Below are 17,562 nucleotides of genomic sequence, written 5' to 3'. Positions count from 1 at the left end.
AACAAAGATTCTTTAAAGGGAGAGTAAAAGGGGGAGATGAAATTTTGGTCATAAAGACACACAACATTGATTTTCAAGTGCAAAGCGTCCATACAGTGTCAAATGTAAAGCTACACAAACACTATAAAAACACCTTTTTCCCCCCATTAATCCTATTCTCCAAAACTGTTTGTTGGGCAAAATTGAGTGGACATTCACATTACTGTTTTTACAAGACCCAGATAAAGAAAAAAAACCCAACTTTAATTTTTTCGATTCCTACCTTTTTTTCTCAGCAACCAAATGTGGTATAATGAAAAACCCAATATAAACCCTAAACTTTCATAGTGATTAGTTGAACCCAGAAGAAAGAATAGTCAATAAAAGTTGGAGATTGAGATGGAAACAGAGAACCTGAAGACTGTGGGTGTCGCCGCCGATTTAGATGGAGGATTCAATCAATCATCCAAGATATCAATAATGTCATTGATGTCAATGTGATCCTAAACCCAGATTCTTCTTCCCATTGGCAGACTCAATCAATCGTCCAAGATATCAATAGCTCCAATCAGTGCGGTAAAAGAGTGCTGCTCAGTATGTTTGAAGCGGGGTCACCACTTGGACGTCGTATTGGGCAAGACCCACTTAAGCCGAATCTTGACCCTAAGGACTTGTTTAAAGGCCCATTGGGCTTTGACCTAAAGGGCCTATTCCCATCTCATTCACTCCCAACTGGGTTCTGTGTTTGGGCTTGTATCAATACAAAACTTTTAATCATTTAAAAAAAAAAAATATCTTAATCATTTTTTAATATATAAAAGAAGTAGACTTATTGTACAACCGTTCGTGTAGATGTAGACTTGTTGTCAAACATTTAACATCGTACAGGCAAGGCCGCAAGGTATAAAATAAACAAATAAATAAGAATGATATATATATATATATATATATATATATATATATATATATATATATATATATATATATAGAGAGAGAGAGAGAGAGAGAGAGAGAGCCGGTTTGGGTAGTGCAGAGGAAACTCTAAACCAATTGAGATATTATCATGTATTAAATATTTGTCAAATGTCAACATCTCAATGAATCCAGTGCTTCTATACACTGGATCCAATCCTTACTCCACACACACACACACACACACACACACACACACACACATATATATATATATATATATATATATAATACTTATACAAAAAGAAGTGTGCCCATGAAATGAGGATGTATCTCAAGAAGCAAGTTCCATTAACCATACTCTTAGGGTGTGTGAGTCTCATTGTTTTTTAGGGTGGGTTTGAGTAGTAAACATGAAAGCTATTTTAAATCATTTCGGCTCAAGCCTATATAATGAACATGTTAAGAGTCCCTATCTCCCACATAAAAGAAGTGCATACATGGGTTAGGTTTGGCATTTTTTGCTGAATATGTTGGATTATAGATTGATCCTAATTAATTAATTCAATTATCCAAATTGATTAATTAGGTCAAATTACATCCAAATTGTGGAGGCATCAACAAATTATCAAATAAACTAAGTGCAGCGGAAATTTAATTGACATGGCGATTTATTGATGAATGGAAAAAACCACTCGCAAGACAAAAACTCCACCAAGTGAATTTTAGGTCACCACTCCCAAGAATCCACCAATCAAGAAAAAATGGTTACAAAAATAAGGAATCTTACCACTACCAGGCCTATCCCAAAATACCAACCTACAGTTGAACCTTTACTCCAATCTTCAGTTGGACTTGATCTTGTAGAGACTTCTTCCTTTGCACAGATCCTAGTACGTGACTACCACCTTTGCACGAATCCAAGTACATAACTAACTCCATAACAACCCTTTGATTGTTATAGTTGATTTGCAACAGCTTCACATAGAAACACTAATAAGATCTTTAATGTTGGTGCTAGAGATTTTGCTTGGTTATAGAACCCAAAGATGCACAAGAAACACAACAATATCTCTTTTTTCTGTAGGAGGAGGGTAGAGTTTCAAAAAGAAAACCTTATGAAGCTTTCTAGGGTTAGGGTTTCCTTTCTCCACCTCTTTATTTAAATAAGAACTTAATGGGCATTTTAAATGGGCTCTTCTATTCCAATTAAGTTTACACAAACCTTAGGCTTTCTTGATCCTATTAGGATTATACAAAACAAATAGCCTTTTAAAATAAAACATTGCTGGCTATATTCTGCAATCTATCAGTTTGATAGATCGAGAGGTGTCAAGCATGTGTCAAAAATTCTTCATTAAGTCTCAATAGATGCTAGTGTCAAGATAGCGTTGAGACTAGTGTCCAGCTTCACTAAATTAACTTCTTTTTTTTTCACTTGTCTTCATGTCTTTAATGATGCCACTTATAAAGTAAACTTCACATACTTTTTCATACATTAAACCCAACTTAGAGCTATCTAATTACAAGTAAAGTGTATTTTGTTAAAGAATATGTCAATACATAGAAAATATGACCCTAACAGAATAGCATAATTTTAGGAAATATTTAGGAAAACTGCATCGGGTCAAACTTATTTAGTTATGTAGTATTTTTTTTTATTGAACTCAAGTTTGTCAAACTAGAGTTCCAAGTGAAACTCAAGTTTCAAAAAAAAGTACCATATAACTAAAAAAGTTTGGTCAAATATTATTTAGCAAAATTTTTCCAAAAATTACGTTATTTAGCAAATTTTTCCAATTAAGTTTGAACGGAGCGAGCCCATAGCAACGCAAGCCACGATCTTTAGGTCCTGTGGGCTTGCCCAAATTTGATTGACACGGTGATGAAGCCTACAAATTGATGACCCATGCACATGAGGACAAGATTTGGTGTTTCAGCTTGATTAGGTTATTATGGTGCACGCATGCTGCAAGCAGTCCAAGATCTACAAAAGCTTGCATGAATTATTATGGAAATGCTAGCCGTTAAGTGATGCTAGTATATAGTAGCATATGCAAGTTTTACAAATTTCACTCTAATTTTTTCATTTGAAACTCGACTTGGCACCGATGGACGTTTGATATTTGCACTCAATATATCATTCTAATAGTTAGGAATTAAAATTTCGTTTGAAATTAAACTTTTATTCATCTTACAGTCAAAATAATGTTTTTATCCTTAAATTCTAAGATTATCTTTTTACCTTTAAGTTTTACTATTAGGTTAAACGATGGTTGAAAAATAAAATAAGTTAGTACATAGATAGAAAGAAATTTATACAATTTTTATAATTTGGTACTTGTAAAATTCTAACTTAACTGTATTCTAGTGAATATAATATTTGCACAAATTGCAAATGATATGCTCCCATTTATATAACATCTTGCCAGAGATGTTCACTGCGAAAAAACCTATCAATGAAATGTTCATAGATGGTTTGAGCATTCATAGATTCACTTCAATGGCTTTGCTTGAACATGTAATGGATATAGTGGACCCATTAATGTTTTTTGAGGAGGATGAAGAAGATATTGATGATAAGAGAAACGAAGATGACATTGAAGACAGAGAAACAATTGAAGAAGAGCATCATCTCAATGTTAGTAGTAGAATAAAAGATGGCTTGATATCAGTGTTCAAAATTGAATTGTCGTGTTCTACAACATCACCTGATGAGCGGATGCCAACAATGTTGTTGTCAATGAAATGAATGCAATTAGAGGCACATATCTTAAATTGAAGAAATGAACTAGGTATGTTAACTCATTTTATTTTCTTCTCAACAAAAACTCATTTGATTTGATTAATGGGCATACATATTTTTCACTTCTTTGTAAAAGAACAATAATAATATAAAATAACAACATAAATGAGAAAAAAATTGAAAAATTGGAAAGAATATCAATCTTCTTAGTATTACAACAAAATGTCATAATATTTTTATAACAAGCGAGATATCATTCCACCATAATTCGAAATGAATTGAAATAAAATAAAATAAAGCTTTTAAAGGGACCTATCACAACTCAAAACAAAAGTATTGTGAAAATATTGTGAGATTTTGTTGTCTCAATCTCTAGTCCTTAATACTTTTCTATACTTTTATTTAACACCAATGGAATAAAAGGAATAGAATTATTGTTCATTTTTTTGCAAGAAAGTAATTACAGTTCTTTCATTCTTCACTATTTCTATCAGTGACGTAGCTGTTCCGTTATTAATTCATTTATGTCATTGTTTTGTAGAATGACGTAGCTGTTCTTTTATTGTTTTTTAGCTGTTCCGTTATAGGCTCGTGATGGCTGTATATTAGAGCATCCACAGCAGTGGAGCTAAAAAATTAGTTTTTTAGCTCCACCAAAAGTTACTTTATCTATTTTACCTATACATATCTACACACATGTTGCAGCAGTGGATCTATGTTAGCTTTCAACACAATAAAATAATATAAACATCACAATAAAATAATATATCTTCTACAATAAAATAATATATCCCACAACTCAAAAAACATTCACAGCACCAACTACAATAAAATAATATTTTTTTTTGTTTAGCTCTCATGAACAGTGCACATCTATCTATAGATGTTCACTGTTCATTAGAGCTAAAAAAAAATAGATTTAGCTCCACTGCTGGAGCATACTTTTTGGTGTTTGAAGAGCTAAAAAATACCAATATACCAATATACCACCACTGCTGTGAGTGCTCTTATTAGGCTTGTGACATTCTATTGTGTTATTTACAGTGTACACATATGCTGCCTCAGCCATTGTCATTGCTTTCCAAGTCAAAGGTAATTTAGATCAATGGCTCCTTGTTATTTGTCAATGACATTTCTTAAACCATAGTACTATATTTATTGTTTTTATAATGGATTGTATGATTGCTCCTTTAATTGCAATATTTGTTTCATACTTTATTCCTTACTGTTCTTCTTAACTTAGAAATGTTTGAGGGCAGGTTAGCAGGTAATAACAGTTTATGAAACCTATTTTTTAGTGATTTTCTTTTCTGGATTCTTTTTCTTAATTTGCTTTCCATCTTAATATAGCTTTTTAATCACTAAAAAGTTACCATTTTTTTAGAGCCATCCATAATATATAACCATCTTTTGATTTAAGTCCTCAATCTCTCATGCCCTTTGTACTCGCATAGACTTATCAATCCTTTGCGTCTCGAGTCAGCCCACCGCAATGCAAGCCAGGATCATCAGGTCCTTTGGGCTCGCACAAATTTGATTGACAAGGAGATGGAGGCTATAAACTTATGACCCGTTCACATGAGGTCAAGATTTGGTATACTCCTGCTAAGCCATATCAACATAGCATTTTAGTCTAGTTCAGTCCAATTCACTTCACTTTGGTCTAGATTCAGTTTGGTCTAATTTGGTCATTCGGTCTAGTTCAGTCTACTTTGGTCTATTTGGTCGACTTTGCTCCATTCGGCTCATTTCAGTCTATTTGATCTATTTTGGTCCTTTAAGTCCGTTTTAGTTCATTTTGGTCCACTTAGTTCCATTCGGGGATAAACATTTGTATCCATTTAATCTGTGATATATAACTATAAGATATCTCTTTGATATTGATTCACAACCTTTTCTTTTTTCTAATCTTTTGGATCGAAGCTTAACCCCTTCCCTTCAAGTTCATTTCCATAGTTCCAAAGATCCATCAATAGAGTTGTCACTCACAGAGCATTTTCCTACCACCATTTTTTTGTTGTTGATACAAGATAGAATTTCTACTCTAGTTTAATCTAAGTATAAATGTGTGTAAAACTCCCTCCTGGAGATTTAAACCCCAACCCTTGCCCCCCACACTTCACAAATATTTTCAAATAAGTCTGGCATTTGTGCTCTTTTCTTCTAATTAATATGTAACAGTTTCTCCTTTTTCTGCGTTGCTAGAGCTTAATGAGTTTTGACCATAAATTGGTGAAATTTACCATTCTGAAATCCCATTGAACTAATCAAGTTCGGTTAAAGCTCGTCAAACCTCAACAAGAAGTTGGGTATATGACAATACTAGTGAATTTGTCCCCAGTAATAGGTTTTTATTTTTTTGGCAAACCAGAACCTTCATTCAATGATAGCAAAAATAGCAACAATTAAATACAAGCGACACATTTTCTCAAAAAAAAAAAAAAAAAACAAGCGACACATGACACATCAGTGACACATTGGGCTAGATGTTGGTGTCGGTACATTCAATGTGGAAAAAGGCAAAAATGCAAAGTGACAAACAGAGCGGAAAATAAAAAATATTGGAGAGTGTTAAACACGCTGGAAAATTGATCATGGTCCAAAGTTCATCGAATATGGAAAAGAAAAGATGGCAAACAAGGCAGAAAATATCTGGCAAAGTGTCTAACACGGTGGAAAATGATCTGGTCCAAAATATTTGATTTGAAGAAAGAGGTATTTGCATGTCAGACAGTAGCATTTATCAAGAAATACTTAGCTATTGCTGCCTATTTCTTGAACCCCACCTCTCACAAATTACAATTCCTATTGAACTAGGATATCCTTTTTGTCAATGCATGACATGATTGAGTAAGAGTCTTTTCTGACAAATAACATTTGCCATGGAGACTCGTTCAGTTCAGTCAATACAATAGCATCTAAATTCTATGTCCACATAAATTTCCAATGACTTATCATAGTCACAGTAGTATTGAACACGTTTTAGCAGAATTGACAATCCAATCGTTGTGAAAATGGCCGTTTCATGTGTCAAAATGTCTTACAAATTTTCACTTCAATTTTGTCTTTTGAAACTTGATTTGGTACCGATGATGGTTCGATTTTTGCACTTAGTATATCATTCTAATAGTAAGGAATTATGATGATTTTGTTTGAAATTAAACTTTTGTTCATCTAACCGTCAAAATGATGCTTTTATTTTTAAATTCTATAATTATCTTTTTAGCTTTAAATTTTACTGTTTGGTTAAACTACGGTTGAAAAATTAAATAGGATAGTACATAAATATAGGGGATTCTAGCATTTTGCCCTTATTTTTTTTTTTTAAAATTTAATAATATATCCCTGTTTTGAAACTATTTACGTCCATGCCCTTGTTTTGAAACTTGATTTTCTCAAAATCGAGTTTCAATGTAAAACTTGATTTGTAGAAAATCGAGCATAGGTAATCAAACTTTAAAAAAAAAGAAAAAAAATTGCACGGAACTCGAGTTTGTGAAGCTCAAGTTGCATTTAAAAATCCGCTATAGGTCCACTTGAACGCAGCTATAGGTATGGCCTTAGGTATGGGGTGATCAAACTTTAAAAAAAAAAATGCATGGAACTCGAGTTCATGGTGGTTGAGTTCCATGTAAAACGCCGCTATATCTCCACCTGAACGCAGCTATAGGAATGGTCTTAGGTATAGGGTGATCAAACTTATAAAATATATATATATATATATATATATATATATATATATATATATATATATATATATATATATTTGCATGGAACTCGAGTTCATGGAGCTCGAGTTCCATTTAAAACGCCGCTATAGGTCCTGATAAATGCATCTATAGGTATGGAACTCGAGCTCTATGAACTCGAGTTCCATGCAATTTTTTTTTCTTTAAGTTTGATTTGACATAACTCGATTTTAAAACAATCGAGTTTTTTTATTGAAACTCAATTTTATTAAAATCGAGTTTCAAAATAGGGACACGAACCTTAATAGTTTCAAAACAGGGACATATTACTAAATTTTTTAAAAAATAAGGGCAAAATGCTAGAATCCCCCATAAATATAAAGAAATTTATACGATTGTTAAAATTTGGTACTAGTAAAATTCTAACTTAAAATGTATTCTAGCTTAAATTTATAAGATTTTTAATTGTATTCTAGAGAATATAATATTTGAACAAATTGCATATGATATGCTCCCATTTATATAAAATCTTTCCAACACTATTTCAGTATTTCTCCCTTAGTCAAACGTTGTCGTCAATGAAATTAATGCAATTAGAAACACAATTCTTAAATTTAAGAAGGAAAACAGAACAAGAATGAGCTAGATATGTTAAGTCATTTTATTTGATTAATGTACCCACATATTGTCACTTCCCTGTATTGGGGAAAAAAACATAAGCATATAAATTAAGGAAAAAAAAAATGTAGAAGTAAAAAGAAAAGAATATCAATAGCTTCTATTAGGATTGTAAAGTCCGCATGTTACTGTTTATTGACGCTAATGGAATAAAATGAATACAGATTACAATTGTTGTCTGTTCATGTTGTTTCAAGAAGTTAGCCACTTGGGCTTGGCCTTACTCTTCCTTACTTAGAAATGTTTGTGGGCAGATATTCTGTAGTTTTACGTACCCTAATTCCTGGAGTCTTTTTGGCTAAATATTGTAAAAATGTAAGCTTATTGGCATTATGAAGAGGGAAGCAGAATTTGGCAACTTGTGTGCTGAATTCGCTTGAATATTTGTGAGGAGAGGAGAGAGAATCTGACACCAAATTTGGCACTTGAATTGCTGAATTTGATGTCAAATTTTCTCCCTCTTGCCCACCAGTGTTGATACTCATTGGTTTGTTTAGAAAATTAATGCAACTAAGGCTTGAATCCGCCGCCTTTAGAAAGAGGGGTTAGCATTCATATTACTGGTGTTAAAATAGCTAAAAAGTAATTTTTAGTAGCACAAACACCAAAATGCAGGTTATATTGGAGCTGTTAAATCTTTAAAAATAATTAACAACTTATTACATTAAACTACCATTAGTTTCAATCCACCGTAGCAAGTTGCTAATTGCTTATTAAATTACCATGTTAAATTACCAATTTTTTCAAAAGTTTAAACTATTATGATATGTTAAATTTAATCATTTAACTATATACTTCTAACATTGCTTTTATTGGTTTTTATTCTCTCTCTCATCTCAGCTTCTCATTCTCTCTTTTGTGGGTGGATATTTTATATTATTGTAATTGGTGATGTGCTAAAGTAAAAGATGAGATATTGGATGTATTGTTAAATGTGATGTTAAAATAGATAAAGTAAGTGTTTAAGGTACTAAAAGTTATATTTTTAAGCACCACCGATGTGAATGCTCTATAGTTTTAGCATCAACCACTAGGCTACTCCACACGTTGATGATCATATTGAAAGATAATTTACTTATTCTCAAAATGAATAGATATTTTAACAAATAAAGTGTGTGTGTGTGCGCATATATATATATATATATTAAATAAACTGATAGTTTTAAAAAAGGAGGATGGTGATGAATTCGAACCTTAAACATCTTTGTCGGAAACATTAAAAAAAATACCAGTTATCATATATCAATAAATAAATAAAGTTTTGTTTTTAATTTTAATTATAAATTAGTATATTTGTAGTTTCTCATTGTATGCTTTTGTTGTAATTATTCTTCCCTCAAACTAAAATATATGTTTTTCGAAATTTAAATTTGTTTGTTTATACAAGTACTTGAAGGAGACAACGCCCCCAATTTAATCGCTCAAAATAATATATATCCTACCGCACTTTCACAGCACTTTCACAGCATATATATATATATATATATATATATATATATATATATATATATATATATATATATATATATATAGTTTGTTTATACAACTAGTCTCTTTCGTGGTTCAAAATATTAAGACTCTTCCCAGGCAAATTACTCCTCAAGAAATGGGTTATCTCCTACCGCACTTTCACAGCACCTGAATTTGACTTCCAATTCCTTTCTAAAAAATTGACAATTCTAATTTAATTTTCAATTCCAATCCAACTTAGTTGGTGTACCGTGTAATTGGGTCTTGAAGTTACAGGAACTATTCCAGCTTTGATACCAAACATTTCTTTTCTCTAAATTGTAAATGTTCTTTTTTTTTTTTCCTTAAAAAAATTGTAATGTTCTCAATTTAGTTTCTCCTGGACAATTGATGAGGAAGCTCACCTAGTTAGCTAGGAAGCATCCTGGAACTTCTAAAATGATAATTTTGTCCTCGGGTACAATTTTGTTCAAGAATGAGATTTTGATTTCATAGTTGTGAAATCAGAAATAGAGTGTCTACAATGTCCCAACTTGTATTTCTAAATAATTCCTTTGTAATACAGTGACCGAAAATTTTATCTCATCCATCAATTTATAACAATTCTTCTCTCTTTTTTTGACTTCAGACCAACAGTATACCAACCTTTGTCGCCTTTCCCCTCAAAAAAAAAAAAAAATTTGTTGCCTTAACTTAATAAAACATATTGCCAGATGGAAATTATTCCTTAAGGCTCAAGAAATGGGACGTCACCTAACGCACTTAATTACAGTATCTAGAAATTCTACTTCCAATTCCACATCAATTCAGTTGGTGGACCTGGGTCTTGATAGAGACAACCTTACGGCAACTATCCCAGCTTTGATGGTACCCTTTTCTTCTGTAGAAATTGTAATGTTCTTTAGCTTCTCCTGTACAATTTACAAGGGAGCTCTCCTCCATTCCTCCAATCTCTTTCTATCAATTCTCATTTTACTTTCAATTCCTCACCAACTCAATAGTGCACTTTTCTTCTTTATAAATTGTAATGTTCTTTAGCTTCTCCTGGACAACTCACAAGGAATCTCTCCTAGTCCTAGTTAGCAAACATGGTCATCATCAGTGTTGGGACTTGTAACTTCTTCAACTAGTCTAAGCCAATACTGTCTGTTCGGTACGCATCATACCTCCTTTGCTTTATAATACATATATCAATGTATCTTCCATACATAGCATGAATTTCGGATACGTAATAAATTTTCTCATATTCCAGGGGTTAACAGCATACTGCATTTAATGTCTACATTTTACTAAAATGATCTTAGTCAAAAATCAAAATGATGTTTTTATCCGTAAATTCTAAAATGATCTTTTTACATTTAAATGTTGATGTTGAGTTAAATGACAATTAAAAAAAGATAAATTTAACTACAAAATTAGTTGTACTTTAAAGATAAAGTTTAGCTACAAAATAGGCTGTAGTCTAAAGTTACAATCTAACTCAATATCTTTTTATTGGAGATGAATCTTGACAAATCTATCATTGGATTATATATTCTTCTTATATCCTCCATGCTTGCAAAATTTCTAAAAAATTAATGATCAGTAGTTATGCCATCAATAAAATTGTTTAAATTGCAAGTTTTTGAAATTTAAAATTATGCATAAGATATAAGCTTATAGATGTTATAGTAAATAATATCGGATTGATACAAAATTTGACATGTGTATTAAGAACATAAAGAACATATAATTCAACGGTTAGATTTTCAAAATATGTAGTTACATTTATTTTATTGAGTAAGGTTGTAGCCTTAAGTTATAACCAATTTTATAGCTAAATTTTGTCCATTAAAAATTTGGGTACTACATATACAAAGAAAGAAATTCATACGATTTTTAAAAATTTGTTACTTGTAAAATTGTGGCTTAACTATATTCTAGTACGAGCAAATATTGTGTTAACAAAACAATCATATCATGTCTTTAAGCCTACTTCAATTGTCTATTTTCCGAAGATTTTGTCCTAATTTGTCAACAAGCATGGAGCAGCTATAAATGAACCAACTATATTACGTTTACTTACTAGCATGAACCAAAAACTTAAATGCTTTACCTCTCCTGACATGGAGAATAAACAAAAAGACAACTCCCATTTACCAATGTAAACCAACAAACCAGCCATTGATAGTGTATAAAAACTAACTTGAGGGGTTGGCTGAGTTGGTTGGGCTCTCGGTCTCAAGGTGCTTGTACTGGACTCGACTGGGTGTGTTCCCTAGTTCTACTACCTGCACTTTGAAAAGAATTTCTTGAGCCAGCGCTTTACCCCTTCGTGGGTCCATCTGGCACGAACAATGATTAGTTTCTGGTTGAAAACTTTGAGGAACACTGTGGGAAACCAAAAAAAAAAGAAAAAAGACAATGTATAAAAACCAAAAAGCATATCTATTTTAAATGAGAGTTATTTTAATTATGTACACAAAAAATTTTCACAACATCTATATCTAACTATATCTAAAAACTAAAGTGTAATATTTATTATTGCTACGCTTCTGTTGAACTACATCAGCAGTCACATCATCCACCTATTTCTATCTCTCTCTCTCTCTCTCTCTCTCTCTCTCTCTCTCTCTCTCTCTCTCTCTCTCTTATTTTTAACTCCTTTTCTTATTAATTCACAACTTATTGTTACACTTTCTCCAACATTTTCCCTCTCTTCTATCTTTTCATCTCCCCACTAGTTACCAGCTACCTTAATATCACTTTTTCTTTATATTTTTATCTTCCTTTATTTCTGGATTTTCTTATTCTTCTTTTCTTACTATAAGTTTGCAATTCTCTCTCATTCTATACATAGTTTTCCTACATAAACAACTTACCCCCCATCCCCTCTCTCTCTCTCTCTCTCTCTCTCTCAATTTTTTTTTTCATTTTTTGGTGGATTTTTTTTTTCCTTACATCTATACTTTAGGTTGATTAATTTTTGTGTTCTTAAGAACTCTACTTTGGGTTGATGTGATTTAGTTAATACCTAGTTATTTTGGAAGTGATGAGAATTTGAATTTATATCAAAACACAATTTTGGTTATGCACTCGAATGTTCCTATCAATTATTTGAGTAATATTAAAAAGTAATTTTGATATGAGATTTGATTAAGATTATAATTTCCTTTAAGATAATAAGGAATTTGAATAATTTATTTGAAACTTAAAAGGTTTAATTGTATAGAAAAAAATACCACACTATAATATAATTTCAAAGAATATGGACCGCCTCATAGAGGAATAATATCAATCAACCACACCCAAAATAATAGAATGATATATTGGTACAGATAGAAATATGAAAAATAATTTTAGATATTTTTTAATTTTTAGGGAGAACAAATTATCTTTAACAAACTTTAGAGTACAAATTATACATTATATGTACCACAATTACAAGATAAATATTCATTCCCACGCATCGCATGGGTTTGCAACTAGTTTTCATAACAATTGAGACTTCAATCTCCTATAGATAAAAATAAATAAATAAATAAAATAATGAAATATTAGAATAGGACCTACAACAACTATTGATAAGAGTTTTGTGAAAATATTATGACATTTTGTTGTTTTCCTAATTTTTCTCTCTAAAGATAAACAAACTAATCTACTACCGAAATAAAAAGGAAAAGAATCTCTGACACACAAATCTCTCATTTTTTTTTTCTTTTTTTAAGCTAACTCTATCTTAATTTTCACTTTTCAGCAATATTCAGTATTCACGACACTTTTTTGAGTTATGCTACCCTGCTATCCGAAAAGTTTCCTTTTTCTAACAGCAATACATTCCACATTTTATAGACAAAAAAATACATAATGTCCTCATAATGTATTATAACCCTAAAGCCTCCACTATTTTTTTTTTCATCCAGCTTTTGACTTTATCACAATTTTAAAGTGTAGATTTTATTATATTTTATTTTATTTTTGGTAAACACCCCTTTTTTTTGCCATTTAAGAAATTAGAAAATTAGAGAAAGAAATGTTGAATTCTACATATATTTTTTTAAAAGTGATCAAGATAGTGAAACTATACAACTTTGCATATTTAGCTCAAATTATTTTGAGCAACAAATTAGATGTCTAAGATTTATGTATTTAGATAATTGCTTACTTTGTTTATTACTAACTATGAACTAGTTATTTGTGTTTATTTTAATTATATGAAATATACACTTATAGTTAACTAAACAAAGTATAAAAAAGTAAATTACAATTTACATTTATATTAGATTTGGATTGAAGATTATCTCTGCTTGCTCTAGCATTGATCATAAAGGGAATGACTTTAAGAGCTTAATTTTTGAGTTCATGTGCAATGGAAGTCTGGACCTGTGGTTGCATCCTAAAAGTGATGAGCAATATCAAAGAAAAAAATTAAGCTTTGTTCAGAGACTGAACATAGCCATTGATGTTGCTTATGCATTAGAATATCTTCATCAACATTGCCAAACACCAATTGTTCACTGTGATCTTAAACCAAGCAATATACTCCTTGATGAAGATATGGTAGCCCATGTTGGTGATTTCGGATTGGTGAAGTTCCTCTTTGAAGCATCTGACAATCCCTCCAAAACTCAAACCTTGTCAATTGGACTAAGGGGTTCCATTGGGTACATTCCTCCAGGTAATTTTTCAACTAGATGAAGCAGAACTCATTTCTTGTTTAATAATTTTTTTTTTTTCATATTAAATGAAAGTAGAGATTCTTTCAAAAAACAACTCTATGCTCAAGTTTAAGACCACTTTTTTAAGTAGGGAAAAATGTTTAACACCATTGTCCACTTGAAAAAAAAAACGCACATTTCCCCAAAATTGTATGTTAGGATGTATGTGCTAACAATGCATAATGCATTAGTGAATAAATTCTATGCTCATAAGAGTATTTTTTGTTACTAAAAATGTTTTAATGACTTATAGAGTATGGGATGGGTGGCGAAATTTCAACATTGGGAGACATTTTCAGTTATGACATACTCTTGCTTGAGATGTTCACTGGGAAAAAACCTATCGATGAAATGTTCATAGATGGTTTGAGCATTCACAAGTTCACTTCAATGGCTTTGCCTGAACATGTAACGGATATAGTTGACCCATCAATGTTTTTTGAGGAGGATGAAGAAGATGTCAATGATGAGAGAAACGAAGATGACATTGAAGACAAAGCAATAATTGAAGAAAAGCCCCATCTCAATGTTAGTAGCAGAATAAAAGATTGCTTGATATCAGTGTTTGAAATTGGATTGTCATGTTCTACAACATCACCTAATGAGCGGATGCCAACAAATGTTGTTGTCAATGAAATGAATGCTATTAAAGACACATATCTTAAATTCAAGAAGGGAAACAGAAGAAGAATGAACTAGGTATGTTAACTCATTTTATTTTATTAATAGACACACACATTTTTCACTTGTTTGTAAAATAACAATAAAAATATAAAATAAAAACATAAATGAGAAAAAAAATTGAAAAGAATATCAATCTCTCTGTTAGAATTGTTTAGTTAGCATGTTATTGTTATGAGTTCTTCTAGAACTACAACAAAATGTCAAAACATTTTCATAACAAGTGAGATATCATTCCACCATAATTCGAAATGAATTGAAATAAAATAAAATAAATATTTTAAAGGGACCTATCACAACTCAAAACAAAGATATTGCGAAAATATTGTGAGATTTTTTTATCTCAATCTCTAGTCCTTAATACTTTTCTGTAGTTTTATTTAACACCAATGGAATAAAAGGAATAGAATTACTGTTTGTTCATGTTTTTGCAAGAAAGCAATTACAGTTCTTTCATTCTTCACTTTGACGTAGCTGTTCTGTTCTTCTATTGTTTTTTAGCTGTTCCGTTATAGGCTCGTGATGGCTGTATATTATAGGCTTCTGACATTCTACTGTGTTCTTTACAGTGTACACATATGCGGCCTCAGCCATTGTCATTGCTTTCCAAGTCAAAGGTAATTTAGATCAATGGCTCCTCTGTGAAAGAAAAAAAAAGAAAGATCAATGGCTCCCTGTTATTTGTCAATGACATTTCTTAAACCATATTACTATATTTATTGTTTGTATAATGGATTGTACGATTCCTTTTATTGTAATATTTGTTTCATACTTTATTCCTTACTGTTCTTCTTATCTTAGAAATGTTGAGGGCAGGTTAGCAGGCAATAACAGTTTAAGAAAACTATTTTTTAGTGATTTTCTTTTCTGGATTGTTTTTCTTAATTTGCTTTCCATCTTAATATAGCTTTTTAATCACTAAAAAGTTACCATTTTTATAGAGCCATCCATAATGTATAACTATCTTTTGATTTAAGTCCTCAATCTCTCATGCCCTTTGTACTCGCGTAGACTTATCAGTCCTTTGTGTCTCGAGTCAGCCCGCCGCAATGCAAGCCAGGATCATCGGGTCCTTTGGTCTCGCACAAATTTGATTGACAAGGAGATGGGGGCCATAAATTGGTGAAATTTACCATTCTGAAATCTAATTGAACTAATTGAGTTCTGTTAAACCTCGTCAAACCTCAACAACAATTTGGGTATATGACAATACTAGTGAATTTGTCCCCAGTAGTAGGTTTTTTTTTTTTTGAAAATCAGAACCTTCATTCAATGATAGCAAAAATAGCAACAATTAAATACAAGCGACACATTTTCTCAACAAAAAAAAAAAAAAAAAACAAGCGACACATCGGTGACACATTGGGCTAGATGTTGGTGTTGGTACATTCAATGTGAAAAAAGGCAAAAATGCAAAGTGACAAACAGAGCGGAAAAAAAAAATTATTGAAGAGTGTTAAACACGCTGGAAAATTGATCATGGTCCACAGTTCATCGAATATGGAAAAGAAAAGATGGCAAACAAGGCAGAAAATATCTGGCAAAGTGTCTAACACGGTGGAAAATGATCTGGTCCAAAATATTTGATTTGAAGAAAGAGGTATTTGCATGTCAGACAGTAGCATTTATCAAGAAATACTTAGCTATTGCTGCCTATTTCTTGAACCCCACCTCTCACAAATTACAATTCCTATTGAACTAGGATATCCTTTTTGTCAATGCATGACATAATTGATTAGGAGTCTTTTCTGACAAATAACATTTGCCGTGGAGACTCGTTCAGTTCAGTCAAGACTAAATTTCCAATGACTCATCAAAGTCCACGTAAATTTCCAGTGACTCATCTAAATTCTATGTCCGCGTAAATTTCCAATGACTTATCAAAGTCACAGTAGTATTGGACACGTTTTAGCAGAATTGACAATCCAATCGTTGTGGAAATGGCCGTTTCATATGTGTCAAAAAGTATTACAAATTTTCATTTCAATTTTGTCTTTTGAAACTTGATTTGGTACCGATGATGGTTCGATTTTTGCACTTAGTATATCATTCTAATAGTAAGGAATTATGATTTTGTTTGAAATTAAACTTTTGTTCATCTAACCGTCAAAATGATGCTTTTATTTTTAAATTCTATATTTATCTTTTTAGCTTTAAATTTTACTGTTTGGTTAAACTACGGTTGAACAATTAAATAGGATAGTACATAAATATAGGGGATTCTAGCATTTTGCCCTTATTTTTTAAAAAATTTAATAATATATTCCTGCTTTGAAATTATTTAAGTCCATGCCCTTGTTTTGAAACTTGATTTTCTTAAAATCGAGTTTCAATGTAAAACTTGATTTGTCGAAAATCGAGCATAGGTGATCAAACTTAAAAAAAAAAAAAATTGCATGGAACTCGAGTTCATGAAGCTCAACTTGCATTTAAAAAACCACTATAGGTCCACTTGAATGCAGCTATAGGTATGGCCTTAGGTATGGGGTGATCAAACTTAAAAAAAAAAAAAAAATTCATGGAACTCGAGTTCATGGTGGTCGAGTTTTTTTTAAAATGCTGCTATATCTCCACCTGAATGCAGCTATAGGTATGGTCTTAGGTATAGGGTGATCAAACTTATAAAAAAAAAAAATTGCATGGAACTCGAGTTCATGGAGCTCGAGTTCCATTTAAAACGCCGCTATAGGTCTAGATAAACGCATCTATA

The 17,562-nt window shown here is 31.5% G+C and overlaps 1 protein-coding gene across 1 annotated transcript; it reads left to right on the top strand.

Annotated features, from left to right (window-relative positions):
- The first annotated feature begins 3,394 nt into the window (after window positions 1-3,394).
- On the top strand, window positions 3,395-15,989 carry LOC142624312 (putative LRR receptor-like serine/threonine-protein kinase At3g47570). The gene is made up of 6 exons (XM_075797851.1): window positions 3,395-3,532; window positions 4,682-4,729; window positions 13,750-14,131; window positions 14,425-14,870; window positions 15,422-15,469; window positions 15,893-15,989. Exons 1-4 carry the CDS (start codon window positions 3,395-3,397, stop codon window positions 14,868-14,870), a joined length of 1,014 nt encoding a protein of 337 aa, XP_075653966.1. The 3' UTR covers window positions 15,422-15,469; window positions 15,893-15,989.
- The last annotated feature ends 1,573 nt before the right edge of the window (window positions 15,990-17,562 follow it).

The sequence above is a fragment of the Castanea sativa genome, chromosome 2 (assembly GCF_040712315.1).
Source record: "Castanea sativa cultivar Marrone di Chiusa Pesio chromosome 2, ASM4071231v1".
NCBI lineage: Eukaryota > Viridiplantae > Streptophyta > Magnoliopsida > Fagales > Fagaceae > Castanea > Castanea sativa.
Note: the sequence above shows the minus strand (reverse complement) of the source record. Positions and strands in the feature narration are given on the sequence as shown.

Excerpts from the sequence above, each read along its gene's own strand:
- LOC142624312 (XM_075797851.1), top strand. The coding sequence starts at position 3,395 with ATGGCTTTGCTTGAACATGTAATGGATATAGTGGACCCATTAATGTTT. Across the intron at positions 3,533-4,681 it reads AAGAAGAGCATCATCTCAAT|TGTACACATATGCTGCCTCA; the intron begins GTTAGTAGTAGA and ends TGTTATTTACAG. Across the intron at positions 4,730-13,749 it reads CATTGCTTTCCAAGTCAAAG|ATTATCTCTGCTTGCTCTAG; the intron begins GTAATTTAGATC and ends TTTGGATTGAAG.